The sequence below is a fragment of the Scleropages formosus genome, chromosome 5, assembly GCF_900964775.1.
Source record: "Scleropages formosus chromosome 5, fSclFor1.1, whole genome shotgun sequence".
Classification (NCBI taxonomy): Eukaryota; Metazoa; Chordata; class Actinopteri; order Osteoglossiformes; family Osteoglossidae; genus Scleropages; species Scleropages formosus.
Genome location: NC_041810.1, coordinates 780,681 through 806,189, shown reverse-complemented (window position 1 = coordinate 806,189; position 25,509 = coordinate 780,681). Strand labels below are relative to the sequence as shown.

Below are 25,509 nucleotides of genomic sequence, written 5' to 3'. Positions count from 1 at the left end.
GGGAGTGCGCCTAAGAGAGAAAAAATTACACCGGTATTGTTTCCGTGTCTTTTCCTTGGTGTGGAAGGTAAGGGCGACGTGATTGAGGTGTGAGAAAAGTAACCGCAATCTCAGTCAACAGCTCGTAGTGCCACCTTTAGCTGGAACGACTGCAACTAAGAACTGATCGATCTCTTTGTATCTGCGTATACAGACAGATAGATAGATACCACCCTGAAATAACACTTATATAGCTTCTCAGACCCTTCAGACCGATAGCACTGGAATTAAAACATATGACTTAAACAGGTATAAAAGAGTGGACAGACAGACACTGTGCGAATGAATAAAACTAGTAATAACAGCTCAATGCCACTAACGCGGGGGCGCAGTGGGTTGGACCACGGTCCTGCTCTCCGGTGGGTCTGGGGTTCAAGTCCCGCTTGGGGTGCCTTGTGACGGACTGGCATCCCGTCCTGGGTGTGTCCCCTCCCCCTCCGGCCTTACGCCCTGTGTTACTGGGTAGGCTCCGCGACCCTGTATGGGACAAGCGGTTCTGAAAATGTGTGTGTGTGTGCCACTAACGCTGGTCGTTATGCTAAGAGAGCCGAAATAATTTCGTTTTTGCTGAAATGTCTTACTACAACGATCAAATAACGTCAACTTGAAAACTTTCCATTTCTTTTACGGACATTTAAGACACGGTTCAGATACTGTCCGGATTGAATGTTTCAGGGGACATAAACACAGTACGGTACAGCGGAGTAGCGTACCGTGCTCTGCGTGGGACAGAGCAACGCTCGGTGTGCAGTACATGAAACTGGGGCGAAAGAAAGGTCACAATGCATATTAAAAAATCCCACATGTAGGAGGAAATAAAACGAGAGTGGACAAGGTGTACGAGTCAAGCTGATGGATGGCAACACAAAAAGGGCTGTAACTGGGAGTGCTGGGGACCGGCGTGATGGGCTTCCAAGGAAAACACTTTGCTTCGTGGCCAAATCAGAAACACATGTAAAGAAAAAGGAAGCTGTAATAATGGGGGGGCGACTTTCCGTCCATTGATCGAGGACGGCACCCGGGGAACTGGCGAGGCGAGCCCGAAACGAGGTTACCCGGAAGCTCCGCGGGGCCGCTTTCCGATCCGGTGCATAATGGTTTCAAGAGATCCTGCGAGGAGATTAGCCACGCGGTGGTCCGAGACCACTGTAAACACATGCCTTATTTTAAGTAAATTAGTCTGAGACACACATGAACGCATTTAGAGGCGCTCAAAATGCAAGGCCTCTTTCGCGTAAATGAGCCGCATTCAGGGTGTCAGAAAGGTGGAGGGAATCGGAGCAACTACGGGAATCCTTTTAAGGACGTCCAAAACTGGGAAAAAGGGATTTTCCTCATGCTTTCCGAGAGATTCCGCATTTGTTAAGGTTCAACGTGAAACTCTGATACCGTGCGGAATTTGTTTGTTAGATACCGCGGGACAAAGCAACCGCGACACGAACATCTCGCTCAAAATTTTCCTACGTAGCAGAAAGGACAGTAAGTTTTTCACACTGCATTAATCGCCTGTTCTGTAAGCCACCATATTACCCCATTCAATTTAATAATTCAACTGATTTAATTCTATGGATCCCTCTTCTCACCAAAGTGACACAGAGCGTTGCGCAAGACCATCATGCTAAAGAAGGATACGAAAACAATCCAGAAGTCAGCTATAACTCAAATAAATGAGAACAGAGTAATCCAGCAGGCAACAGCAGCGAGGAAAACAGAAAAAAAATCGAAAAATAACTCTAATGAACTGAATTCTTTTCCCATTTACGGGCTCGACTGCAGCATGTGACTGACAGAAGACTCCTTTTCCCGCCACTTTTTTCGCATCGGTTCGCATAAATGAGCACCATTCACGGCTGCACCAGCCCTCGGCGGACGGAAGCGCCGGCAGGTGACCTCACCGACGGCTAACTTTAGAGCGCGGTTGATTAATGAGGTTTAAATGGGTATTCCCCCCCCGTCGTCGCACACCTTCCGCGGGGCTGACTGATGAGCTATCGCAGGAGAGGGGCCACCCCGTGCGGGGAGCGGCAGGTCGCGGGCCGGGCGCCCGCCGGCCAGGCCCCTAAGGAATCCGCCTTTCGGAAAATAAGCAAGGGCCCATCTGCCCGGCGCGCATCCCTGGCTCTCGCGCACCTTCCGGACGGCGGCGGCGGCAAAACAAGTCTGCGGGCTGCGCTCGCGCCTCCTGATCCGCAGCGGCCCCCAGGAATGCGGACGGAAAAACTCGGTGCGCCGCGCTCCGTGCAAACACACACAAACTTCATTCAGCGCGCCGCTCGCCCGCACATTTAAATTTAGAACGCAGGTGTCACGCCGTTGTTGCTGTGGTTCGAAATAGTCCGTTTTCCCATGGGCGCCGGGGAAGCGGGGCGGGCGTGCGCGTCGAGCGCTGCTCTGGGCTTCCCCAGAAGAAGGAAAATAAACGGTGGCGGGCGGCGCATTGCGAGAGCGGCACACGGGAGCCTCAAATAGCCGCTTCGCCGTCCACGCCTAATGCCTCGGCAGACCAAACTATGCGAAGCAACCGAACAGCTCATGAGGAACAACAGCGGGGAAGGAATGCAGCGCAGATGGTCGGCCTCGTAAAGAGGAGCTGCGAGAAGCACAGCTGGCCTGGGGTTGCGCGCTGGAGCTGTGACCTACGCCACGTCAAGAACCTGTGTGTGTGGGTGTGTGTCACAAGCGCAAAGGCTCGAACCTGCAGCTCAGGCAGCCGTGGAGTGCAGATAAAGACTACGGGGAAGGCTGGGCAGAGGAGAGAGGCGATCGGGCACGGACGTCATCGGTCGACGCTCACCGCAGCCGCAGCGGCCCGGGAGCCGCGCAGCACGGCCCTAAGCCGGGCTACCTCTGCTATTCGGGCCCGGTCCGCCGCGGTCAAGGAGCTCCGCGCACTTGGGGATGCTGCCGGAGGCCACGCTGGAGCACAAGCGGTCTGCGAAACATCTGGAAGGAGGAATGTGGGCACAGACACAAAGGGCACATAGACTGTACCCTCCGCTGTACCCACGCAGCCTCATTAAACTCTCACGTCGGGTTTTAACTCCAGGCCAGCCGTGTGGTCTTTATTTACATTCAAGGTGGCTTACACCGATTTACCCATTTGTACTGTCAGTTCAAGGTAAGCGCCTTTATCACAGGGACTACAGCAGGAGGCGGGATTCAAACCCGGCTCCTTCGGTTCACGCGAAACGTGCCGGTGGCGTCCAGCCGTACAAACGTTTTAATATTTTGGACAAGAGAGGCAGTTGAGCAACATAATAATGAAATCAGTATTTCATTCATTACATCTTCATCTGACTTTTATGTCAAATTCCTTACATGCTTTATCATTCCAACCTTTTATTCCTTTACACAGTTAAGTTATTTGTACAGGCAGTTTGGTTTATGTACCTTCTGCATGCCAGTTCACCTCCCGGTATTTGAACCTGGAACTTTATAGAGTCCAGTTCATTGAACGGTGGCATCACCTGCTGCTCCCCGTTCTTCAGGCAGACATACTGTATAAATAAAGAAAGATCGCAGCTGGATGAGCCGAGGCCTTAAGACCGTCACTCCGGGAGGCACGCGGTGGGCGTGTGTCACGTGAGACTTTTTTTCAGTCTCGGTGCTCGGTCCACCCGTCGGCGACACACGAGACTCCCGTCGTGGTGGATTCGGTCAGATCCCTTTTCCTGCACGTGGTCTGGCTTGGATTAAAGGCCCCCGAAGGGGCCAGGAGGGCACAGCTGCAGCCCTGGTCCTGGACAGCTGCCTTTACTGTGTCGTTAGAGTGGTGCGGTGCTTAGAGCTGCCACCTTGCACCGGGAAGACACTGGTTTGAATCTGACCTCCCGTTGTAGTGGCTTTGATCAAAGTACTTACTCTCAGTCGATAGAGTAAAACCTACCAAACTACGATACGGTGGCACAGCGAGTACAGCTGCTGTCTTGCAGCGCTTGGGTGGTACGAGAGGATGTGGGTTCGATCCCTGCTCGGTCTGTGCGGAGTTTGCATGTTCTCCCTGTGCCTGTGTGGATTTTCTCGGGGTGCTCTGGTTTCTTCTCACAGTCCAAAGACATGCTGTTCAGGTTCCCCCATAGTGTTTGACTGAGAGAGTGTGTTTCACTGATGTAGAGATGAGTGACCCAGTGTAACCAGTGTATCTAGCAGTGTAAGTCACCATGGTGAATAAGGGCTGATAACACTACATAGAGTTTGCTGGAAGCTGCTTTGCAGAAAAGCATCTGCTAAATTAATGTAAAGGTATTCAACTGTATAAATCACTGTCAGCAGCTTAAAATTTTAAGTTGCTTTATAAAAAAAAGTATTAGATTAATATAAATATTTGATATATTTTGTTTGGGGTTAGGTACTTCACCAGCACTAATTATTCATATTAATGGTCACACACGGACAGGGTTTTTTTCTTTTTATTTTGTTCCTCTAACTGCTCTCAAGCCTATCAAACACATCACAGTCGATTCTGAAATATTGAGAAGTTTCCAAAACAGGTGAAAAGGCTCAGTGCTCCTGCATCTGTACGTAGTCCTGCTACAGTAGATGATATATTCTGTGACAGGGCGCTGTCCTGCAGACGCTCAGGGCACTGTCACAGGGCCACAGTATCATATTTTGCACATTCTTCCACAATACAGTAAGAAGAACAACTGAAATAATAGGCTAAAAATCAAATTAACCTATGATGCAGAAAATATAACACGTAAGAGTGTCATTAAAGATGTCCTTTATGAGGAGGAAGTAGCCGGAAGGCGACAGAGGAGAGGAAAACAAAAAGTTCCAAGACAAAACTGGAAGAACTCAACCACTGGGCTTCTTTACTGAACCCTGGTCTGTGACATTTCTGCCCAGTGGGCACTTTAACTCACTAGTTTGTTCACCAACTGCCACTGCAAAAACTCTCATTCATTCTTGGGTAATTTCTACCACACCTCCGTGCTGCTGGAGCCGTCAGCAGAGTTGTTCACGGAAGGTGCAGCTACGCGTCCGAACGCAAGCGATGCAGCCGGATAGGGGGTCGGCAGCCCGGCCGCGGTAATCGTTCCCGTGATCCTCCGGGGCGCCTAGAGCGCCGCAGGCCGGCGACCATCGCCCTGTTCCCGTCTCGTGACGCGGCCGCACGGACATCTCCCCCCCCCCGAGGGTGGCGGCGCTCCCGCTGGCTGCTCCTCCGTGGTGCGGTGTGCTCCCGAGACCCCTCCCGCAGGAGACTCCTCCAAGCGTACTCCCGGCGGACCTCCGAACCTGCAGCGAGGACTCTCTACCGCAAAAAACTGCATCCGTTTCCCTTTCTGACAAAAAAAGTGTGGTCTTTGTAAGTTCTCATTTCAGTCTTAGGCTTGAGGCCGGAGCCCAGCGTGGGGTTTCAGCTCTGTGGGGATCTCATGGTTTGGAGACGTACGTGCGTGTGTGCGTGCGCGTGTGTGCGTGCACCAGCCCCCTCCTGATTCTCAACACCTGTTTTCCTAGTCCTTCACCCGCTAATTGATGAGTTTACCTTATTTACACCGAGCCACTTCTGCACCTCCCAGCCTCTGTGTTTTGGAAGCGCTGAGCTCTACGAGAAGAAACCTTCCAACGGGACGTATAAAATCGGCTAATTTGGCAGCGTCGCACCGTGGTTCCACTGGCTAAATTCTGTTTGCAGCGTCCAGCCTAAGAGGAACAGCGTGGCGCCAGCTAGGCTGGGAAACACACAGCTCTGTGTGGGGGTAACACATTTATTAAAGCTCGGTGCTCCAGAGCCATCGACTCCAACGCTGACACCACCCCGCTGGGATCACTCATTTATTTTAATCGCCTCCTGCGGTTCGGCCGAACTCCCGCGCACGTCCGAGCGGACCTGGCCGCCCGCGCCGACCTCCCGCGAGCACCAGCTGCGCTCCAGGGTCCTTCCCGTCCGATAAGGCGAGGTCAACCCGCATCCCCGCTTGACCGGAAAGTGGTACCCGCACTCTCCCGGCACCCTGACGCACGGGCAGCAGCCGTACTGACGGCAAGAGAAACCGCGCTGGTCGAGGCTGAGAGCGTGACCTTTGAACTGACCGCAGAATGGGGCTGGGGGACTCCAGCGGGGGCGGCGCCCTAGAACCACGTGGCGCTCCGCACGGTTTGCATGCTGTGTTGCTGGGGACGGGCTCATCTTTGAAGTTGCCTGGCCCCACGTGTCGCTCCTTCTTCTCCACGTAGCGGCGCGCTCTCTCCAAGCTCCCCGACGACAGACTCTCCTGCGGCGCGGGGACTCCCGGCACATCTGCCGAGCCGCGCCGCTCAAGTTACTCGCCGCAGTGGCCCCGGCAGGCCGGCGACACGCCCCGCCGAGCCCTCGTTCTGTCCTCGCGGACGTCGAATTCTTCGCGCGCGCGGAGGGAAGTGCCGGACATGGGACGCCGATGTCTGACCGTCACCGCGCCAGAGAGCTCCACGCCGCACGAGCGTCCCCATCCCCCGAACACACTTGCTCCAGAAATGGAGCTATTAATCCCTCATTTACGTACCGAAAGGGACGCGAATGCAGCAGAAGCATACAGTGAGTTCGGAGGACACATCGGCGTAGTACAAGTTCAAAGCTGTGGACGATAAAGAAAAACAAGGTATTAATGAGAAATGAAGACGTCCCATGCGGTGCGGGCCCGCAGAGTCAATACAGAGGGACGTAACCGAAAGGCATTAACTCCGCATGGGGCGCGAGTGTGGCCGACTACAATAACACCACAGCGGTTTCAGCAGGTCCTGGGGTTTGGGCAAAAGCGAATGTGACCACTGAGAAGATATAAACACCGCTTCTGAAATTCCATTTTTTTACATGGAGGCCGCAACCCCAAAGCGCATTTGGACAGGAAAAGAGGAACGACAGCCTGCAGCAGGAAGCGGGGTAAATATTCCCGGCCGAGAGTCCCGCCGTTAGAGGGCACCGCGAAGGTCTCCCGCGGCGCGGAGACACGCGGCCGGACATCCTCGCGTCCGAGGACCCGTACCGCGCTGACCCGCAACGGAATGTCATGCGGCCACACGTGTGTCCGAAGGGCTCCGGTGTTAGTACAGTAAAACGATGTTGTTTAAATTTACTTTAGTTTTTCCACCAAGGGGATTTTAGCGGTAGCGATCCGAAGACACGTGAAGCGCGAAGGACACAAAAACGGAGGGAAACGCTTCATGTGAGGAGTTTGTACTGCACTGCAACCTAACAACTGGCTGATGTCATTCTTTTGCACACACTTTTTCAGCATTGTGCTTTTTTCAAAAAAAACAGACACGGATATCGTCTTCTGTTTCGCGCCTTGGTTGAATGCAGAGATGCGGCTTCTGCGTTTTCGCTAATAAAGCGAAAACTCTCCCGCGGCGACGTTTCTAGAAATGCGGGAATGAGTCAACCGGGCAACGAAGCGCTGATCCGGTGTAGCAGTGCGGAACCCGGGACCGGTAGGAGCGAGGTGCGTTGGGGACCCACGCCGACACGCTCATAATGACCTCCCCCCCCCAAATCGAATGCACATTTAGAGCTTTGCTTTGTCCACAAACCCATTAAATTAAATAGGGCCCATGTGTTAGCGGTGAACTCGCCTTTTACATAACGCAGTGCTTTTACATCCTGCGAACCGCGGTAACGATACCTCGCGCAATCAGCCGCAGAGCAGGAACAGCCACGCTAGTGATTGATCACCCAGGATGTCTGGGCAAACTCACGGTTCACCGGAGGACGCTTCTCTCACGTTAAAACGAGAACCCAATTCATCTCCTTCGTACTCACATGTGACTACGAACGGCACCCACTAAGTGGTCTATAATGGCCCAAACAAATATACTGCTCCCATCACGGTCACATTTTAACACATCTGTACCTTCCCCCCCACCAGCAGCTTGTGAAACGGAAACATGAAGAATAACCGTAAAGTATAATTTTCGCAAAGTGGATTAATCTTTTTGAGGAACACTAAAAGAGAAGGATACTAAGGGACTTTACACTATGATCGCCACTTTTACTGTCATTTGTCAGGCATTTTTGCCAACAGCAGCTTGTCAAGCTTGAGCACTTTAAGGAGATATGATTTCGAAATTTAATTACTATATACGATTACATATTGGGGGGGGGGGCACAGTGGCACAGTGGGTTTGACCGGGTGCTGCTCTCCAGTGGGTCTGGGGTTCGAGTCCTGCTTGGAGGACCTTGCGATGGACTGGCGTCCCATCCTGGGTGTGTCCCCTCCCTCTGGCCTTGTGCGCTGTGTTGCCGGGTTAGGCTCCGGCTCCCCGTGTGGGACAAGCAGTTTCAGATGATGTGTGTGTGTGTGCGCGAATTACATACAGCGACGTACATATATGCAATTATGCATGAAAGCGCGTCTTTCTAAGATGTAGCACGAAGACAGTTTAGTTTTCAGTTACTGCAGGAGTTCAAGTAACATGACAAATGAATGAAAAACAAAATCTCTGCATTCGGAGATGCAAACAATGTGAACAGCCCACATTACACCGTCAAGAAGTTACTGGGGACGCCTCCTCCTGATAGAGGATGGGGATTCAATGCCGGGAGGGCGGGGCTTAATTTCACTGCCACATGATATACAACTGTGAAAAAGAGGTAAAACGGCATCAGTTGGCAGCAATCACTCACTGATGGCCAGGCATAGCCAGATTCTCGCCGAAAGCACGTTCACCTGTGTGGGGGAGGGAAACGATTGAAACGGTAAGCCGCAGCACTGAAATCACAACACGCCACCAGACTGAACCGCCCCTCCCCCTCCAGATGCTTAATGCAAAACACGTGACTCGCTGCAAAGGTGTACCTCATTCCAAAAGCTTTTGGGGAGTCGCTGGGGAGCGTAGGACGGCCATGCAGAACTGAAGAACAGGCCCTAAATTTCCGGAGACGTGTTCCCCATTTGAGCTGGTGCTGCATCAGTAGGGCCTTTGTTCGCTGCCCCGCCGGAGCACGGCCGCTCGCTCCGCTCATTGTACGACTCAATTAAGCTGAGCTCACACTTTTACAGCTACTCTAAATGGACTATTCAGAACAACTAACTGGGACCATGAATCAAAAGTCCACTTTTATCAAAAGTAATTAATCTAAAGTATTTTAATAAAAACCTACTTGTTTGCCTGGCTGCAAAACCATTCTTACCCTCGTGGGCTATTTTCAGTGGATATGTATCCATATTTTTCACACTGAATGTAGGATTAGCTTGCAAGAATTTTGACAAAGAGTGACAAGAGCTGACAATTTTCCTTCTATCCACGCAAGTTAAAACGCTGTGTCAAATAAGCATACTCATGAATTTACACTGAATTCCACATGGAAAATTTAAGCTGACTGAAATCAGCATGAGTATAAGTTAATGCTCTAGAAGGAAGGATGTCACCGGTCCCATCATGCCGCGTGAGCAAACCTCCATTCGGACAAGGAAGGGAAGAGGCTGTAGCCCATCCCGTGTCAGTGCTTCTGTGTAAAGGCCAGTTCTGTTCCCTCACTGGTCACATTACAGCCATTTACCGTGTTTACCGTACCGTAACGTGCTGCAAAGAGCATCTAGGGCACTGGCATGTTGGGACAAGACACCCAGTTATGTGTCAGCTGCACTCAGGGGGTGGGGGAGTGGAATTGTGGCCGGCGATGGGAACCTTGGCCCCCTGTTGCTCCCATAGCACTAAGTGGCCTGGAGGTTCGGGGGGGGGGGGGGGGGGCTGCTTATCTCCAAGGTGATGACAACAAAGGATGTCAGGCTCCGATTAACGCCTTGAGATCACACACATCAGCACTTAGATGACTGAGGTGAACTCGACCACATGCCTGTGTGTTCATAGGGACAGCTGACAGTAAATACTGAGTCCAAATAGCTGCTTTAAAACTTCAACTGCGCTACAGTGTTAAAAACCAACTGTCTCATTAGGAGTAAGGGGTGGATGAGGGGTGTGGAAACTTCACCGAGGCATATAACAGCTTGTTTTTAATTCACTTAAATTAGTATGTATTTATGCCTTTAAACAGCAATAAAATTACGTTTGTAAATATAAATAAAATTAAATAATGTGTGGCAGCACCAGGAACAATGCTGCCTCACGGTGCCTGGGTGGCGTGAGAGGATGTGGGTTTGATCCCCGCTCAGTCTGCGCAGAGTTTGCATGTTTTCCCCAGGTCTGTGTGGTTTTCCTCCGGGTGCTCTGGTTTCCTCCCACAGTCCAAAGACACACAGTTCAGGTGGACTGGTGGAGCTACACTGCCTCTGGTGTGTGACTGGGTGTACAGAGTAAGCTTGTGTGTGAGCGTCTCCTCAATGGTGTACCCTCATCGGTCTTATGCCAAATGCTTCCGGGATAGGCTCTTGATCACTGCAACCCTGGTCAGGACAAGCGATTAGTGAAAACAATGTAATGTACCATACTTGCATGAAAAAGAAGAGGAAGCGCAAAGCCCTGTAGAGTGGGTCACTATAATGTACCCTTAAATATACACTTAGGGGTCCTACTGAAAATAAATAAATAGTCATCGTTGCGACTTCTTAAGGCTGCTGCTCATTTCCGAGAGACTGTTCATGTTTTTGCAGAGAATTTTTAAATAAAAGGAATAATTTCAAAAAATGAAAAAGCCCCTGTGCTGTACTGAAAAATGTGTTGCAAATGAAGGCAAAAAATGTGAATATTGTCCTTTTCACTATTTCCTGTATAAGATCCCCATGCGACAAAATTTTCACCTACCGCAAAAAATAGTATTAACGTAGGCAGTTTATGAAATATTTAATGTGTTGCCCCAACAGATGCAATGATCATATACGTATAATGCCCATGTTCTTCTGTAAGATGAGTTACATGCTAACAATACCCTGCATTTGAATTGCATCACTCATAAAAATTGTGTCAGCAGCAATACAGAACCTAGCTTTTCAAGTACAACTGGTTGGAAAAGTATAATTATTCCAGTGACTTGGATTATTATGTAAAGTCCAATTCTTGGGATTTAACTCCAACTATACATACACATCCACGGTGTGTGTCATCACGGACCACAAAGCTTTACCGTCAACTGTTAAATGATACAGATGCCTACTCGCAACGTAGAGGTTTTACTGTAAAACAAAAAGGAATTTCCTGTGACGGATTCCAAAGAAATCTTTTGAAATGTGTTCCAGTGGGTTCGGGATGCAGAGCTTCAGCTGTTTCTTCCCACCTTCTGTCGCCCCCTGACAACCACAGCGTTTCGTGCGTTCACATCCCTTGCGGTCACTGTTGTCACTCGCGGGGCACCCTGACCAGCGGCCCCCAGCGATGTCACCACACCTCAATCTTCAGCCTCTCTCGATCCATAACAAGCTGGGCACTGAGAGCGACCACTAAATCGGGGAAATAATCACACTGACTAAGTGCTTAAATGTTCTAGTCGAATGAAAGCCGGCGCACGGTGTGGTTGAATTCCAGGACCCTGAAATATGACTTGTACTCTATTCCAGAAATGACAGTGTTTACCCAAGAATTCGCAGAGCAATCCAGGGACTCTTTGCTGGAGCTTCAGCAGAAATGTGTGATACGGGCATAACCCTTGAATGGAAACGCAGGCCCCCGTCTCTGGGTCCTACGCGAGGGCTAATTTACAGCATGTGTTGGGTGGGAGGCCCTTGCGAAGAACCTGACTCAACATTGTGCCGGTGTTCCGGAAACCGTCACTAGCTAGCTACATAATATAACACCGGTGTTTGTTTATCCGATGAATAAAATTTGCTTTAAAGGCACTATTAGCTTGTATGAAATTCAATGAAGTCTTCAGTGAAGAACAGGTGCTCAGCGTGGCCTCTGATTCAACATCTCTCCCAGGAGCAGTTTACACGAAGTACTTTCTATTTCTCCGAAAATTTTTACGCATTTTTCGGTGAATTATTTCTACTTGAATTGCGCTCCAGATTCAGCTGTCTCCAACACCACTAAAGCTGGAGGGCAGAGCTAGTCTTCTACTGCGCTCTGGAAAACTATTGTCTCTTCCTTTCTTACAAACCTGTGCTTGCATCGTGAGGACGGCATGTCCGCTGTCCCCAGCAGGGCGTCATTCTGTCGCTGGCTAACACTCCCCATCCCACACCGACGCATTCTGCTCTTATAATTAGAGGAACCGTGATCCCAGCTGTAGGGACCGTAGAGCAGGTGAGGATCCCTTTACCGGCCGATCCATTCAGGTGGTCGGAATATCAGCAACACTCAATGTGTAACTGCAGAACAGTAAACCAGCATGATAGGATTTGTTAAATGTTTGAAGTCCTCAGCTGAACAGCACAACCTCAACGTTCTTTCCTTAATGTTTTCTGTTAGACATGCACAGCAACTTCTCAAACATGTGTTTCCGTGTAATTTAATAAGCTTTGATTTGTCTTACGTGCGGAAATGTTTACGCGTTAAAATTTTTTACGCGTTTAAAATTTTGTTCAAAGTGTCCCTTAAGTAGCTTGAAGGCATACTCAATTGTATTAATTTAGACCAGAGTGTTCAAAGCCAAACATTTAGCTTAATAAAGATGAGACGAGGGAACACATTCTTTCCTGTATTTATGAGACCTACTATAAAGGAACAGCAAAACATGTGGGCACAAACCCAACATAGACTTCCTGCGCTCAAAGGAAAGTAATAAGTTTAGGATATGGTAAAATTATACTATGAATGCATGTTTTAGCACAATTAAAAACCAAAACTGAGGAGTGACACAGGACACAGAATGAAACCTATCAGACATTTATCTGTATATCTGCAATGATAAACAGTATTCTAAATGTTCACGTTTAATATTCACACCAGACCTCTGACCTGTAATGTATAAAATGACATCCTTTGAAATTCAAAGGGATTCAAACGATTATTATTAATAAAGCCCTAACCAAATTCAGCCTGAGTGACAGAGGGAGCAACACAGGAGCAGACACTGAAACATAAGAGAAACACTAAGTAAAAACACTGAGTACTAAAAGTACTAGTAACACTGAATAAACGTATAAATTAGACGTAGTAAAATAATAACTTTGTCCAACTTTATACACCATCTAGAAGGGCTGACATGAAATACTACATGTTTTCAAGGCATTTAATACTCAGCCCAGTTTTCGTTTGAGACTTGTTACTGCAGCTGCAATTTAAATCTAAGAGCACTGCCTACGTATTTACACACTTACACGGAAATAATTAACAGTTCAATGCTGGACATTATTTACACCTTGCATTTAGCATCTGCAGAACTGCACATTTTAAGGCTGCACTACTGAAAAAGACAGACATCCTTTCGAGAGCACAGCTGTTTATAGGTGATGTAAAGACAGCGTAATGAACAGCTCTTTTTTTTCTACCGTAGTAACACCATAATAACCTGCAGCTCACCACAGATTACTATAATAACACTGTAACAAACAGGAGCATTTGTTAGCTAACTGTAATAACACTAACAAACAGCAGTCTTCACTAGCTAACTGCACTAACACTGTAACGAACAGCAGCCTTCATTAACTAATAACAATGTAACAAACTGCCGTTCCTTAACTAACTGTAATAACACTGTAATAAACAGTAGCTTTTAGTAGCTAACTGTATTAACACTAACGAGCAGCACCCTTTGTTAACTAACTGTAATAAAACTAACAAACGGCACCCTTCGTAAACTGTTATAAAACTAACGAACAGCACCCTTCGTAAACTAACTGTAATAACACTAATGAACAGCACCCTTCGTAAACTAACTGTTATAAAACTAATGAACAGCACCCTTCGTAAACTAACTGTTAACACTAACGAACAGCACCCTTCGTAAACTGTTATAAAAATAACAAACAGCACCCGTCGTTAACTAACTGTTGTAAAACTAACGAACAGCACCCTTTGTAAACTGTTATAAAACTAACGAACAGTACCCTTCGTTAACTAACTGTAATAACACTAATGAACAGCAGCCTTCGTTAACTAACTGTATTAACACTAACGAGCAGCACCCTTTGTTAACTAACTGTAATAAAACTAACGAACGGCACCCTTCGTAAACTAACTGTTATAAAACTAACGAACGGCACCCTTCGTAAACTAACTGTTAACACTAACGAACAGCACCCTTCGTAAACTAACTGTTATAAAACTAACGAACGGCACCCTTCGTAAACTAACTGTTATAAAACTAACGAACGGCACCCTTCGTAAACTAACTGTTAACACTAACGAACAGCACCCTTCGTAAACTAACTGTTAACACTAACGAACAGCACCCTTCGTTAACTAACTGTTATAAAAGTAAGGAACAGCACCCTTCGTAAACTAACTGTTATAAAACTAACGAACGGCACCCTTTGTAAACTAACTGTTATAAAAGTAACGAACAGCACCCTTCGTAAACTGTTATAAAACTAACGAACAGTACCCTTCTACGAACGGCACCCTTTGCAAACTAACTGTTATAAAACTAACGAACAGCACCCTTCGTAAACTGTTATAAAACTAACGAACAGCACCCTTCGTTAACTAACTGTAATAACACTAACGAACAGTACCCTTCGTTAACTAACTGTAATAACACTAACGAACGGCACCCTTTGTAAACTAACTGTAATAAAACTAACGAACGGCACCCTTTGTAAACTAACTGTTATAAAAGTAACGAACAGCACCCTTCGTTAACTAACTGTAATAACACTAACGAACAGCACCCTTCGTAAACTGTTATAAAACTAACGAACAGTACCCTTTGTTAACTAACTGTAATAACACTAACGAGCAGCACCCTTCGTTAACTAACTGTAATAACACTAACGAACAGCACCCTTTGTTAACTAACTGTAATAAAACTAACGAACGGCACCCTTTGTAAACTAACTGTTATAAAACAAACGAACAGCACCCTTCGTTAACTAACTGTTATAAAAGTAAGGAACAGCACCCTTCGTAAACTAACTGTTATAAAACTAACGAACAGTACCCTTTGTTAACTAACTGTAATAACACTAACGAGCAGCACCCTTCGTTAACTAACTGTAATAACACTAACGAACAGCACCCTTTGTTAACTAACTGTAATAAAACTAACGAACGGCACCCTTTGTAAACTAACTGTTATAAAAGTAACGAACAGCACCCTTCGTTAACTAACTGTAATAACACTAACAAACAGCACCCTTCGTAAACTGTTATAAAACTAACGAACGGCACCCTTCGTAAACTAACTGTTAACACTAACGAACAGCACCCTTCGTAAACTAACTGTTAACACTAACGAACAGCACCCTTCGTTAACTAACTGTTATAAAAGTAAGGAACAGCACCCTTCGTAAACTAACTGTTATAAAACTAACGAGCAGCACCCTTCGTTAACTAACTGTAATAACACTAACGAACAGCACCCTTTGTTAACTAACTGTAATAAAACTAACGAACGGCACCCTTTGTAAACTAACTGTTATAAAACTAACAAACAGCACCCTTCGTAAACTGTTATAAAACTAACGAACAGCACCCTTCGTTAACTAACTGTTATTACACTAATGAACAGCACCCTTCGTAAACTGTTATAAAACTAACGAACAGCACCCCTCGTTAACTAACTGTAATAACACTAACGAGCAGCAGCCTTCATTAGCCAAATGTAATAACTCTCCTTTTAAATTAAAGAAGAAAAAAGGGGAAATTACGGAATGACATCTCTGCAAGTGAACAGAAAAAAGTAACTTTTCTCAAAGCGGTGGGTCAACAGAAGCCAGCAAGCCAGTGTAAAGAAAGAGCGGTGTGTATCCACTTGAACGAAAACCGCTGCCCTCCAGGGGTCTGGGCTGTGTCGGCACGGGGGCACCATGGGAAGGGAAGCTGTTATACTCGGCATGCTGGGACGCTGAGCCAGCTACCTGGCCTGGGCACCTGCTCTCTCAGCCCCCCCAAGCCACCCAGCAGTGGAGGGCAAAATCAACAGAGGTGTAAAAGGCCAGGGATCAAAGCCAGTTTACTGAAATAACAGAAACCTAAACGGGCTTAAGTGCTTCTCCAATCTGATCTGACAAAAAAGCCTCTTTCTTTGGCTTTTGCCACGATGTAAAAATACACTAAGGGTTTATCAGATGCCCCATGGCTGGGAAAGCGTCCCTCCAAGGTAGAGTTACGAACTTTGTCCTTCAGTGAAGTTCATCACGCATGCCTGATCATTCCTTCTGACTTACTGCCTGGTTCATATTCATGCAGACGAAGGAGAACACCAAGAGTGAGCTGTACAGCGCGTAGGTTAAGTAGGAAATGTGAACTGGAACTTTGAAGAGACCTCAAGAAACCCAAGGTTGTAGGTTTGCATACCTGGAGGGAAATCAACTGAACGTTTCAATCCTTGAAAAAAGGCTTCTTTACAATTATCAATTTGGCCAACTGCCCACCACCCCAGCTAAACCATGGAGCACCGTCAGCAACACACCGGTCCAGATGTGCTGATCCAAGGGGACACCTGAGGTCATTCCTGTCAATGACCATTAGGCTCTATAATGAGTCCTGTCAACGTCAGGGTGACCTCTTATTGTCCGAGTGACAGTGAGCTGTCTGTGGTACCACTTATTTATTCATTTTTATTTACTTTAAGTATACTTTATGTACTTTTTATATACAAATGTTATTTATTCACCAATTTTCTATCTCTACTGCTGTAGTCTTGTGCCATTTCTTCTGGGATTGATAAGTTCTTATCTATTGATGTTAAAGAAACCATATTCATATTTCAAAGTAACAAAATGGTTTTAAATGACTTGCCATTAGAACTCACCCTTTTCTGTTCCTTCATGAAGTCCATAAGTTCATTCTGAACCTTCAATGTGGCCTCTTCCAGTCGTCGCTCTCCAGCTTGTCGTTCCTCTGCTATGGCCTCCTTTACTGACTCCTATTTCAAACAAGAAAAGAAAAGTGACACAATTACTGTCTTCTGGACTCACCAGATTCCAATCCTGAGCTCTTGTCTCCTTTTAAGAACTAGAAAACCTGCTGGACTAGGGCCCTCAGCACTGTTTTAGTGTTATTTCCCACACTGAGTCAGATAAACTGTGCAATCTTGAATACACTGCAGCACCTTCTTGTCTCGTTCCAGTGGGCGATACTGAAAGAAGAGGCCTGAGAATCATCTAGTGTCACTGTAACTTCAGATAGCAGAACTAAGCACCATCGCAAATACCGGGGTTTAATGTTGACGCTCACAGATCCCTGCCTTGCAAAATTGCTCAGTGAAGATGGCTGAAAAGTTTCATTTATATACGCAGAAGTTGAGCATGTTTGTATGCCTGATGATCTGTATGAAATCATGCTTCTTTGGACAGACAATTTCTTGGGTACAATGGACAGTTTTCACCAAAGTCACTTTCAAAGCAATTAAAAATAAACACCCGTTGGCCACATTATTGGATACAGCTAGCTAGACATTGCTGGGAGTCTCGTTTGTATCCACAACAGCATGAATTCAACAACACGGTGCTGGAGATATACCCCATGCTTCTTAGTCCATGCCGGTGTGACAGCTTGACACAGTTTCTACAGCACATTCATTCTGCTAACATCTCATTCCACCTCATCCCAAACTCTACTGCGGATCACTGGATTAAAGTAAGGGCGCCGTCATGTTCGTGGAACCATCCTGAGAAGATGTGCGTTTTGTAACACGGCACATTATCCTGCTGGGAAAGTATGCATTTGAGAAAGGCTACACTGGCTATGAAGGGATGCACCTGGTCAGCAATAATGTTGCGGTTCTTTGCGGCACTCGAAAGATGCCCAGTTGGTATTAAGAAATCCAATATGTTCCAAAATAACATTTCCCACATCATTACACCCCCACCACTAGTCTGTGCTGGCTATGAGTTCCTAATAAAGTGAGAGTATATATACTTTATGAGCGACCATAAGGTTAAAAGTCTTAATCACCACACTATTATACCTTAACCACAACATTACCTGTTTCCCTCACAGCAACGATCCATTATACATTCTATATGTTAATGGTTAGGTTTCATTTGTTTCCCTAAAAATCCAAGCTGGGCTCTGGAATCGCTCAAAGCCGCCCCTTCATTTCTTTCAGACACTCGGTGGTTTTTACAGAAAGAGAATTTACATCTTTGGTTAACCGTAAGAATATTGCATGTGTATACATTTATTTAGGTAAAATATATCAGCTATCCACAATAGGAAAGCTCTAATGATTAAAGCGAGCATGGCGGTGGGGAGAACACAAGACGGCTGTGTTTTTCGGTGACGGAAATGGTGACGAGGTCAGGACGAAAAAGGCGCCTGCGGGCCTGCGCTTCGCAGTGTAGGACGCAACCCGAGTCGGACTCGGCCACCTCAGCCGCCCGTCGGAGCGTTTGGCTCCCACCTACGTAAAGAGCACTAGGACGAGGAGCGGAGACGAAGGCCAAGGATTCGAAACGCATTTACGCAGACCGGGCGTTTTATTGCTGCGCTTGGAAAGCTGCTACTTCCTCCACGGATACCTGGAAAATCCATAACTCTAGATTTAGGAACAGATCAAAAAAACAAATCTGTAACGAGGAGGGGAGCTTTTAGACTGAGAGTCAGCGTGTTCACGACCAAAGCTGTACGGGAGAATTTATTTGCAGCTGTCTTTACTCCAATACAACTGCATTAAGCATTAGAAATAGCAGCCTTGTTTGCCCTGTTGGCCAAACCAATTATTAAAGCTACAAAAATCCACCATTCGACTGCAAGAAGGGGCTACACCCTAGAGGAGGTGACTTCAGCAGTCTGTGCTGCTTCCTCATCCACGTGGAAAGGGCCCGGTGGCAGACAGCAGGGGATTATGGGCCGCCGTGGCCGTCTCTGACTCTTCATGGGGCAGGCAGGAGAATGTGCTGGAGTGCTGAGACAGGCGTTCAACCCAGCGCAGACTCTTGGCAAGGTCGGGATATTGTACCTGGCCCGGCATCAAACCCAATGCACCCGGGTCCAAAAGTACCTACATAAACCCCTAGGATGTTTGAATGATAAATCTCCTACATTTAGTGGCAGAACAAAAAGAAAACACTGGCCTTGCTGCGGGTATCAGCTTTAATACCTTCGCAGTGAGAATGCATTCTGGGGGGTTCGACCAGACTGGTGCCCCCCAGGGAGGTGTTCGCAGACAAGATAGAGGCCCAGTGTTCGATGCTCCGACAGCTGAGGGAGTGACGACGGTCCATAGGCGCGTACACCCCAAGGCAGCATCACGTACGGCGTGCCACCATTGGTCGTGTCTGCTTCCGTTGCTTCTTTGCCTCTTTTACCGTTCGCTTTGACGCACAAAATGTGGTCGCGCTTGACAGACACGGTGTGTGTGCGAACGAGACAGACAGTAGGTGAAGAAAGAAGCGTGCAAACAGAGGTACAGTAGCGGGAGTCGATACGAGAGTTACGAAACACTAGATGCTCTTGCAAGTTTATTTTCCTCTTACCTATACAGACACACACACAAAGTATGTAAATACAAGAGGCCTTGAGGCTGACTGGAGGCCTGAGTTGAGAAATCACACATTTCGCCAGGAGCAGAGTGCTTTGAAAAGGCAAAGCGTTGGAGGAAAGTACGGTGAGACAGAAAGGCAGAATATGCACCATCAACAACCTGCTTCAGAGACGAAGGACAGCACAAGAATACCTGAGGAAAAAGAGCAGTGCTGCAGAACAATAAAAGCCTATCGTATTAATACATTGCTATTATTTCAGTGTTTCGTGCCTTTTTTATCTATTTATACAGCTGGATAATTTGCTGCAGTGGAACTGGCAACCATGAGAGTAAAAGTCCATCCATCCATCCATCCATCCATCATCAGTATCTGCTTACCCTAAGAGAGTCTATCCTGGAAGCACAGGGTGTGAAGCAGGGTACAGCCAGGGGACAGCCAACCCATGGCAAAGCAATCACACAGACTCCTTCACTCACACACAAACAAAGGATAATTTAGAGCTGCCAAGTCACCCAGAATGCATGTCTTTCGACTGCTGGAGGAAACTCCACACAGCCTGAGCTGGATTCAAACCCGCTGCTGAATCCACAGCTCAGGAGGAACTAGTGCTACCTGCTGTCTAGGATTAAAACTGTGATGTTGAAGCACTACAGTGAGGAGGCATCGCACACACAAGACACTTAGTTAAGGGAGCAACGTCGTCCTCTTTCATTCTTTCATTTATGTGACTGTGTAAATGGAAAAGCAAATCAAGGTACGCGTGCTACAAATCATCACTGCATAATGGGCAATAAAGGATTTATCATCGATGCATGTTATAAAAATGTGAGTTCTAAAACACTGAAGATTTGTTTCTTTCACAATCTTTACATTTACCTATTTAGCAGACACTTTTCTCCAAAATGACTTCCAATGAACTCTATGTAGTGTTATGAGCTCACACACCTTATTCACCAAGATGACTTACACTGCTAGATACACTACTTACACTGGGTCACTCATCCATACATCAGTCGAACACACACACACGAGCACACACTCTCTCTCTCTCACTCACACACTATGGGGGAACCTAAACAGCATGTCTTTGGACTGTGGGAGGAAACCAGAGCACCCAGAGGAAACCCACGCAGACACGGGGAGAACGTGACAGCTCTACAGACTGAGCAGGGATCAAACCCACGTCCTCTCGCACCACCCAGCCGCTGAGACAGCAGCGCTACTCACTGTGCCACCCCTTTAAGTGAACTATTTGAAAAAACATTATGAAAAGTATTGAAACTACTCTAGATGACACATTTCTTCGGAAATGCAAGCAAATTTCAGATGGACACCCACCAAGTCCGTGTCCAGCAGGCAGCAGACCTCACAATATTTCGGAGAGAGAATGGCATTGCTGGTTTCATCAGCGTGCAAACAAATATGAAAATAATTTGTTAAAATACCCTACACTGCAATTATCGCTAGAGTGCTGGTTTACCCCACTCGTAAAACTTGACAACATAATGAAGGGTGTGCATGTTTTCCGTCTGAAGTCCCCGCAGTCGCTCTCTCTAAATAAGCAACCGCCACAAGCATGAACGCACAGCTCTGCTCAGCTATTCTGCTTGACATACAAGTGACACTAGTTCCAGTTGTGCTGCGCTTCCAGAGATGCGAGTCCCTGCCGAAAATTGCGAACGAGTTCTGATGCACTGATTTCTTTAAACTGACTGCTCTTTATAATTTAGATATTAGAAGTGGCTGATGTCGTTAGCGATGCTAAAAATAATATTAACACTGGCCGATAACAGCAAAGCTTCTGTCATGAAACCTTTTATCTCGACCACAATTTCCGTAAGTTGGGCATCAAAGTATCGATTCACATTCTCAGTATTACATAATGTAGAGAAAATATAGATGTTTTACAAAAGCAAAGAAAAAGTAACCGATTCAGCTTAACTTAGTCTGAATGGCTGATTCGAGAATTTAAAAAACAATATAAGGGTATGAGTGGGGGTGCAGTGGGTTTGGCCTGTGCCTGCTCTTTAGTGGGTCTGGGGTTTGAGTCCTCCTTGGGGTGCCCTGTGATGGACTGGCGTCCTGTCCTGGGTGTGTCCCCTCCCCCTCCAGCCTTACGCCCTGTGTTGCCGGGCTAGGCTCCGGCTCGCCGCGACCCTGTTTGAGACCCGCGGTTTCCGACAATGTGTGTGTGTGTGTGTGTGTGATTCCCGATGTTTGCTGTACAAGGGTATGATCATAACATTCCTGTATTTATTCAGAGCTCAAAGCAAGAAGGTATTTGCAAAGTAAAAGTTACTGACAAGAAAAACACTTACAAACCCAACTCCAAAACACTCTAAAACCCAACCTTTGCACCAGTCTTTGAAGTGATGTTGAAAAGAGGCAAACCCTAACCCGAAGGCACATTATGGAAAGAGCACCCATTTATATTTCTGATTCTCCACAGAAAAGGGGCCCCTGAAGTCGGAGCCACCGTTTCAGAGCTCTCTTGAGCCAAGTTTCAGACAGACACAAGGCCAGGCGTTCAGATTCCAGCATCACGCTGAAATGTGTCTGGACCTGCTAGCTATATGTTCTTTTAATCAGTGTCTGAAACAGGAGCTACATTACTCCTTGTCATCAGCCGTCTGGGACTCTTGAGCGCTGTAGCGGCGGACCGAGACAAGAATTGTTCTGTCAGGGAGGGGGGATACGCTGTCCGAGCTGCCTCGGCTAACCGCTACAGGAGCCCCTCCTTGGGACCCGTCAGAAAGCTGCAGGTCTGCGGTGGCCCACATGAAGACACGCTCCTCCAGTCAAGTCAAAGTCTACTTAGAAACAGCGAGCAAAAAATTGAGGCAAAACAGTAGGCATAACTAAAACCTTAAGGCGGTACTCCAGCCCTTCTGTGCACAGATAAATAAATGGTTTATTTGTTATATAGACACTGATCAGCCACAACATTAAAACCACCCGCCTAACATTATGTAGGTCCTAATAATACTGTCAAAACAGCTGACCCGTCGAGGCATGGACTCCACAAGACCTCTGAAGGTGTCTTTTGGTATCTGGCACCAAGACGTTAACAGCAGATCCTTTAAGTCCTGTAAGTTGGGAGGTGGGGCCTCCATGGATCGGACTTGTTTTCCCAGCACATCCCACAGATGCTCGATTGGATTGAGATTTGGGGAGTTTGGAGGCCAAGCCAACACCTTGAACTTTTTAACAATTTTTGAAGTGTGGCAAGGAAGAAAGAGGCCACTGCCATCAGGGACTACTGTTGCCATGAAGGGGTGTATGTGGTTCGCAACAATCTTTAGGTAGGTGGTACGTGTCAAAGCAACATCCACATGAATGCCAGGACCCAAGGTTTCCAAGCAGAACGTTGCCCAGAGCATCACGCTTCCCCCGCCAGCTTGCCCTCTTCCCATAGTGCATCCTGCTGCCATCTCTACCCCAGTTAAACAAGGCACATGCACCTGGCCGTCCACACGATCTAAAAGAAAACGTGCTTCATCAAACCAGGTCACCTTCTTCCATTGTTCCATGGTCCAGATCTGACGTTCAAGTGCCCATTGTAGGCGCTTTCGGCGGCGGACAGGGGTCAGCATGGGCACTCTGACCGGTCTCCGGCTACACAGCAAGCTGCGATGCACTGTGTGTTCTGACACCTTTCTATCATGCCCAGCATTAAGGTTTTCAGCAATTTGTGCTACTGTAGCTCTTCCGTGGGATCGGACCAGACGGGCTAGCCTTCGCTCCCCACGCGCATCAATGAGCCTTGGGCGCCCACGACCCTGTCGCCGGATCACCGGTTGTCCTTCCTTGGACCGCTTTTGGTAGGTACTAACCGCTGCATACCGGGAACACCCCGCAAGACCTGCGGTTTTGGAGATGCTCTGACCCGGTCGTCTAGCCATCACAATTCGGCCCTTGTCAATATCACTCAGATCTTTACTCTTTGCCCATTTTTCCTGCTTCCAACACATAAAATTCAAGAACTGACTGTGCACTTGCTGCCTCTATATCCCACCCCTTGACAGGTGCCACTGTAACGAGATAATAAATGTTATTCACTTCACCTGTCAGTGATTTTAATGTTGTGGCTGATCAGTGTAAAGATGCATGATTCACACTACATATGTAAATATAGGTTGATGCATGGGCAGTGTGTAATAGGGAGAACTTGTGAAATGGCTACATTGCACGACACATACTGAAGTCTCGAACAGCTGAATATAGTAATTCCCCTCATTTAGAGTGTTATTTCTGGCAAACACAGAAAAACTCCACAACATGGTGTCAGAAGTGGGATAACATAATGACAGTCTTCACACTTTACCAGTTTGCGTTGCTCTCTTTTAATGATAAAAATGTGAACAATTTATTACTACCCTACTTAGATAAATACAGGCATATGTATGTAAACATGAGTGTGGATCATGAGTACATATATGGTAGATATCCATAGTGTGAGTATATGTCAAAGGTGTGACTACGTATCCAAGGTGCTCATTTCACATGTATATGAAGTGACTATAATTCCAAATAATCAACCAGATCAGCATGGATCCCACATACACATTTACATGTATGCATTTCGCAGACACTTTTCTCCTAAGCAAAGCAGAATGATTATTAGCTAGTATTTAGGTGACACCTCTATCTAAGCTGACAAAGTGTTAGATGCACCACAATTTATATATATGAGGAATGATTCTCACTGATTCTCCAGGGCAGATGGTTTGTACTGAGGGCCACTGTGCCTTTGGCCCATAGTGTACAGTATTCATAACAGTGTATTTCTATTCAACATAATTCACACATAATCCTTTAAAAAGACCTATTTGACTTGTCCCATGATTGTAAAAGTCTACATCCGCCTCTAAGCAACACAAAGTAAGCTAAGGTTACTAAAATACAGTATATTACCCCAAAAAGTTATACCTGTGCCTATTCTGTGTGGCATGCAACAGCTGGGGAGAGACATTTAAGATGCATACCTTGCTAATTCTCCTTTGGTCCACCAGTGCCTCCTGGATGGCCTTAGCCAACTCCTCTCTGTCTCTGCGACGCTCCGCCTCCCACTCTGATCGCTGGTCCACCCACTGCTTCTCTGCCCGCCTCCTTTCTTCCTGCACAGCTTCCAGCACTGCCTCCTTCATGCGTTCCTCCTGGGCCTACAACCACATCAAGCCCACGGTCACTACACTACGCATGCAGCAGAGGGATGAAAAAAATACAGGATGATGTTCTTTGTTTAAACACCTTAAAACATGTATTGTACTTGAATATAGTGCATATCTCTCAACTGCCAAAGTGATTAGATTCAGGCAAAGGCAATTAAGTCTTGATCAACTGCTACACCCCAGATAGACCCCTTCGCATGTCTACTTTTGCTCGCTTCGTGGTCCCGTGCACGAAAGGTTCTCGGTCCGTTGTGGTGGAACGGCCTTCCCCTGTCACTCAGAACTGCGGAAACTCTGTCTACATTCAAGAAGGGTCTGAAAACTCACCAGACTCATTTCGCCCAAGATCTCTCCAGCTCATGTACGGTGTAAATGTTCATGCACCGTAATTTCATGAGCATCACCAGATAAAGCCTTTATTCAGCCACTACTCCAGCATTGTTTTTGCTTGCTTGTGTATCTTATAATATTTAAAAAAAAATAAATCAGGATTTGTCTATCCTGTCTTTTATGCACCTACTTGAACGATGACCCTCGGTGCAGCAAGTGGTAGGTAACAAACTAGGTTTACTTGAGTCACATGTCTGCAGCTGTGTCTCTTTCTCTTAATGTAATGCATAAATTGTACTTTAGTTGAGATGTACATTGCTTTGGACAAAAGCGTCTGTTAAATGAATAAATGTAAATGTTTTTTCCTTCAGGACACACATGGGCAGACGTAAACGCGTATAAACAAACAGAAATAAACGGTACACAGCACGCACAAATTGCGACGAAAGACAGCGCGTGAGAGTCGACGGAGCTCCTCCTACCTTGACAGCAGCTTCGACGGCCTCCTGGGCCCTCTGCTTCTCCTCCTCCACACATTTCTCCAGCAGCTCCTGACA

General features: G+C 46.9%; 1 protein-coding gene across 4 annotated transcripts in view; it reads right to left on the bottom strand.

The window, feature by feature from the left end:
• The window catches only part of LOC108942547 (coiled-coil domain-containing protein 91-like), a 113,065-nt gene that overhangs the window by 3,519 nt on the left and 84,037 nt on the right, over positions 1 to 25,509 (bottom strand). For all 4 annotated transcript variants that reach the window (XM_029252394.1, XM_029252393.1, XM_029252395.1 and 1 more), the window contains 3 exons: positions 25,435 to 25,503; positions 24,437 to 24,613; positions 16,775 to 16,888 (listed from right to left, as the gene is read on the bottom strand). In XM_029252394.1, coding sequence (XP_029108227.1) covers positions 16,775 to 16,888; positions 24,437 to 24,613; positions 25,435 to 25,503 — 360 coding nt within the window. The remainder of the gene's footprint in view (positions 1 to 16,774; positions 16,889 to 24,436; positions 24,614 to 25,434; positions 25,504 to 25,509) is intronic.